Consider the following 3,410-nt stretch of genomic DNA (forward strand, 5'->3'; position numbering starts at 1 on the left):
GGGGGCGCGGGGGGGGGGATGCACGACTCAGCGGCTTCCAGGACCACCAGGCGGCCTGCCACCTCCCCATTCCAGAACACCCACACCACCCCAAGAGGAAGCCCATTCCCACGAGCAGTCACCTGTCCCTCCCCAACCTTGCACCATGAATCCACGTCCTGCCTCTGGACTCTCCTGTCCTGGACATTCCCTGTCACTGGAGCCACATACTGTGTGGCCTTTCACATCCACACTAGAGCAGGTCACCTCTCTCCTGTTCCTGACTGAATGATATTCCACTGCAGGGAAGTCCCACATCACATGTTCCACTCACTCACCAATGAATACTTGGTGGCCTGTGCTTCATGGCCACTGCGGAAAACGCTGCTATGAACACTCTTGTGTGGGCCTAAGTTGCTGCTGCGGCTGGCTCGGTTGGCAGGGCTCCTTTATTTATGGGAAATGGCCATGACGTTTTCCAGAGGGGCTGCGCCTGTGACTCTACTTTCTGGTGGCTCCACATGTCACTGGCACTGCAGTGCTATGAGGACTGTCCCTCTGCCTGGGTCCCCGATGCCAGCTGGCTGCACCAACCACGGTGAAGGGACACAGACGCTGCCCTCGCCTGCGGCCCACCGGCTCCCACCTCCTCCGGGCCTCGGGACGCAGGCCTGCCCTTCCAGACAAAGTGCCCAGGCCTCTCCACAGCCTCAGTGTCTGTGGCCCCAGGAGTGCCTCTGTCTCCCTGGACACCACAGGTCATCTCACCCAGTCTCTGCCATTTATTCAGAATCCATCCTGGCATTCACCCGCGAGGCGGCAGCAGGCAGGGAGACGGGAAGCCCATAGATCCACCTGTCGGGCAGCAGCCACAGGCACCATCCAGCTTGGGCGGCCAGCCCCCCGCAGCTGTCTGGGGACATTCGTGGCTGTTACAACTCAAGGTTCTCCTGGCCAGAGTGGGTGGAGGCCAGAGACTGCTCCACACCCGGTGGTGCCCGGGAGGCCCACTTAAGAGAGTGGCCAGCCCCAATGTCCAGGGCGCAGAAGGGAGAGGCCTGCCCTTGGCACCCATGTGCTTCTCTGATTGGGCAAGCGGAGGCCCGGCCTGCTGGGAGTGGTCCTGCCCTCAGCGTCCACCGTCGGGATTCCCAGCAGCGTCCATCTCTAGGCTATGTCGTTACGGGGCTGCTCTGGAATTAGAGAGCGTTCCCTGCAGCCTGGGGTGGGGAGGGACGTCACCCCAGGGGTGCAAGATGCTCTCCCGGGTTCCACGGTAGCAGCTCTACCTCCTAACATCCTGAGAAGGTGCCTCTCTTAAGCCCCTCCTCAGACGCTAACTGCTGTCCCTCCAGGGCCAGCCGGACTCCACCTCGATTGCAGGGCACCTCCTCTGACGTGGCCCTTGCTGCACTCACTTCCTGTGGCTGCTGCAATAGATCGCCACACGCTTAGCGGCTCACAGCGACAGAAACGGAGGCTCTCACAGTTCTGCAGGCGAAGTCCAAAATCAAGGTGTGGCCAGGGCTGTGCCCCCCAGAGGCCCCAGGAAGGGTCCTTCCTGCTCCTCCAGCTGCGGGGCTCCAAGTGACCCTTGGCTGTGGCTGCTTCACGCCCAACTCTGCAGGGCTGTTTCCTCCGTGTACCCTCTTCCATCAAGCCAATCTCCACTGTGTCCCTCATCAGGACGCTCGTACTGGACTGAGGGCCCAACCGGACACCTGGAGGCCGTTTTCATCTTGAGGTCCTTCACTTAATCACACTGGCCAAGACAGACACTTTCTACATAAGGCCCCACTCATGGGTTTCAAGACTTGGGTACAGACCGACCTTTTGTGGGGACACCATTCAACCCACTATGTTGATGAACAAGTCACCACAGACTTGGCTTAAACCCCCCACTGGGTGCCGACCCCAGGCGCACACGCTCGGCAAGGGCCCTGCCACCCAGCTGCGCTCAATCCAGTCCTCTTCAACTCTTTATTTTGAAACAGGGCCTACGTTGCTGAGGCTGGCCTGGAACTCGTGGTCCTCCTCCTGGGCCTGCTGGGCAGCTGGGACAACAGAGTGCACCTCTGCCCCTGACTCACGCTCATTTACCGCTTCACAGTTCTGCAGATCAGAAGCCAGGACACGGCATGCTGAGCCCTGTTTAGTCTCATGCGGCTGAAACCAAGGTAGTGGCTGGGTAGTGTCTCACCTGTTGCTCAGGGTCCTCTTCCACGTTCCCAGGTCGTGGCAGAATTCAGTTCCTTGCATTTGTAGGACTGAAGCCCCATTTCCTTACTCTCAGCTCCCAGAAGCCACCTGTGCTCCTTGCAATGGGGTCCCTTCAAAGTCAGTTAGGGTACACTGTATCCTTCCCACTTAATGAATTTTTCCTTTATTTCCTCTTCCGCTGTCAGCTGGAGAGAACAGCCGGCAAGGAATGGAACCTTGTTCCTTCAACCGCAAAGAGCTGAATTCTGCCTAAAACCGCAACAGGCCTCTAAGAGGACTTTCCCCAGAGCCTGCAGATAAGGGCCAGGAGGGAAACCTTGATTTTGGCTTCACACAGTGTCCAGCTGGGCCAACCCTGACTCTCTACAGACCTGAGAGACAACAAATGGTATTGCTCAAAGTCACTAAATGTGTAGCACTCTGTCATTCAGCACAGAAAAGGAATGCAGCACCTCTGGTAGAGGCCAACGAGAATGGCAGAGTCTTGTCTAGAGCTCCCTCGCTCGCTCTGTGGACAAAAGAGCACGATCGGCCTTCTATTCCGTGGCTCACCACGGGAGCTCAATGACCAGAAGCCGAGGCTCATGTAACCCAGCTTCACTGTCCCCTGGAGAGCATCTCCGCGTGACAAGGTATGTGGACTCCCCAACAACTCACCTCGTTGGTGCCGCCCTGAGAAGCGTAGGTGAACATGCAGGTGAACTTGTCCTAAAGGAGGAAAAACGGGTTAGCAGGGAGCACAGGTCGCCTCCGAGGAAGTCCCTGGAGGCCAACCCTGACACGCCCCAGCAGCTACTGACCGCGGCTGCCCTGACCGCCTCTCTTCCTACCCCTGGGTTCCAGGGTCAGCAAACAACCCACCTGATTTCTGGGGAAAGGCCACACTCACTCCAGCAACCACGGCCTCGAGGGACATGGGTTTTGGAATCAAGGGCACCAGGGGCTCCTGGCCAAGCGAAAACTGACTGGGTCCTCTGCGAACGGGGCTGGCGAGCACCCCTTATAAGGAGGCACCTGGCACCGCAGACACCGCGGGCACGAGGGGAGGCTGCGGGCCGAGGGGACCCCCGACGGGCGGGGCAGAGCTGGGCCGGATGCAGGCCCGCGGCCTCCAGGGACGGAGCCGCCTCGCACCTGCGGGACCGGCGGTGACCTCGCACGGCCCTGCAGGGCCCCTGCCCCTCTGCCTCGGGCCGCTCTCCCCACCTCAG

General features: G+C 59.7%; 1 protein-coding gene and 1 long non-coding RNA gene across 2 annotated transcripts in view; both read right to left on the reverse strand.

The window, feature by feature from the left end:
- The window catches only part of Mydgf (myeloid derived growth factor), an 18,884-nt gene that overhangs the window by 5,878 nt on the left and 9,596 nt on the right, over window positions 1-3,410 (reverse strand). The window contains exon 2 of the mRNA XM_048812398.1: window positions 2,857-2,907. Coding sequence (XP_048668355.1) covers window positions 2,857-2,892 — 36 coding nt within the window. The 5' untranslated portion in view covers window positions 2,893-2,907. The remainder of the gene's footprint in view (window positions 1-2,856; window positions 2,908-3,410) is intronic.
- LOC125619424 lies at window positions 1,941-2,850 on the reverse strand. Its single transcript, XR_007350980.1, has 2 exons — window positions 2,180-2,850; window positions 1,941-2,091 (listed from the first exon to the last, which is right to left on the reverse strand). It is a non-coding gene; the product is annotated as an uncharacterized LOC125619424 (long non-coding RNA).

This window comes from Marmota marmota, unplaced genomic scaffold, assembly GCF_001458135.2.
Source record: "Marmota marmota marmota unplaced genomic scaffold, marMar, whole genome shotgun sequence".
Classification (NCBI taxonomy): Eukaryota; Metazoa; Chordata; class Mammalia; order Rodentia; family Sciuridae; genus Marmota; species Marmota marmota.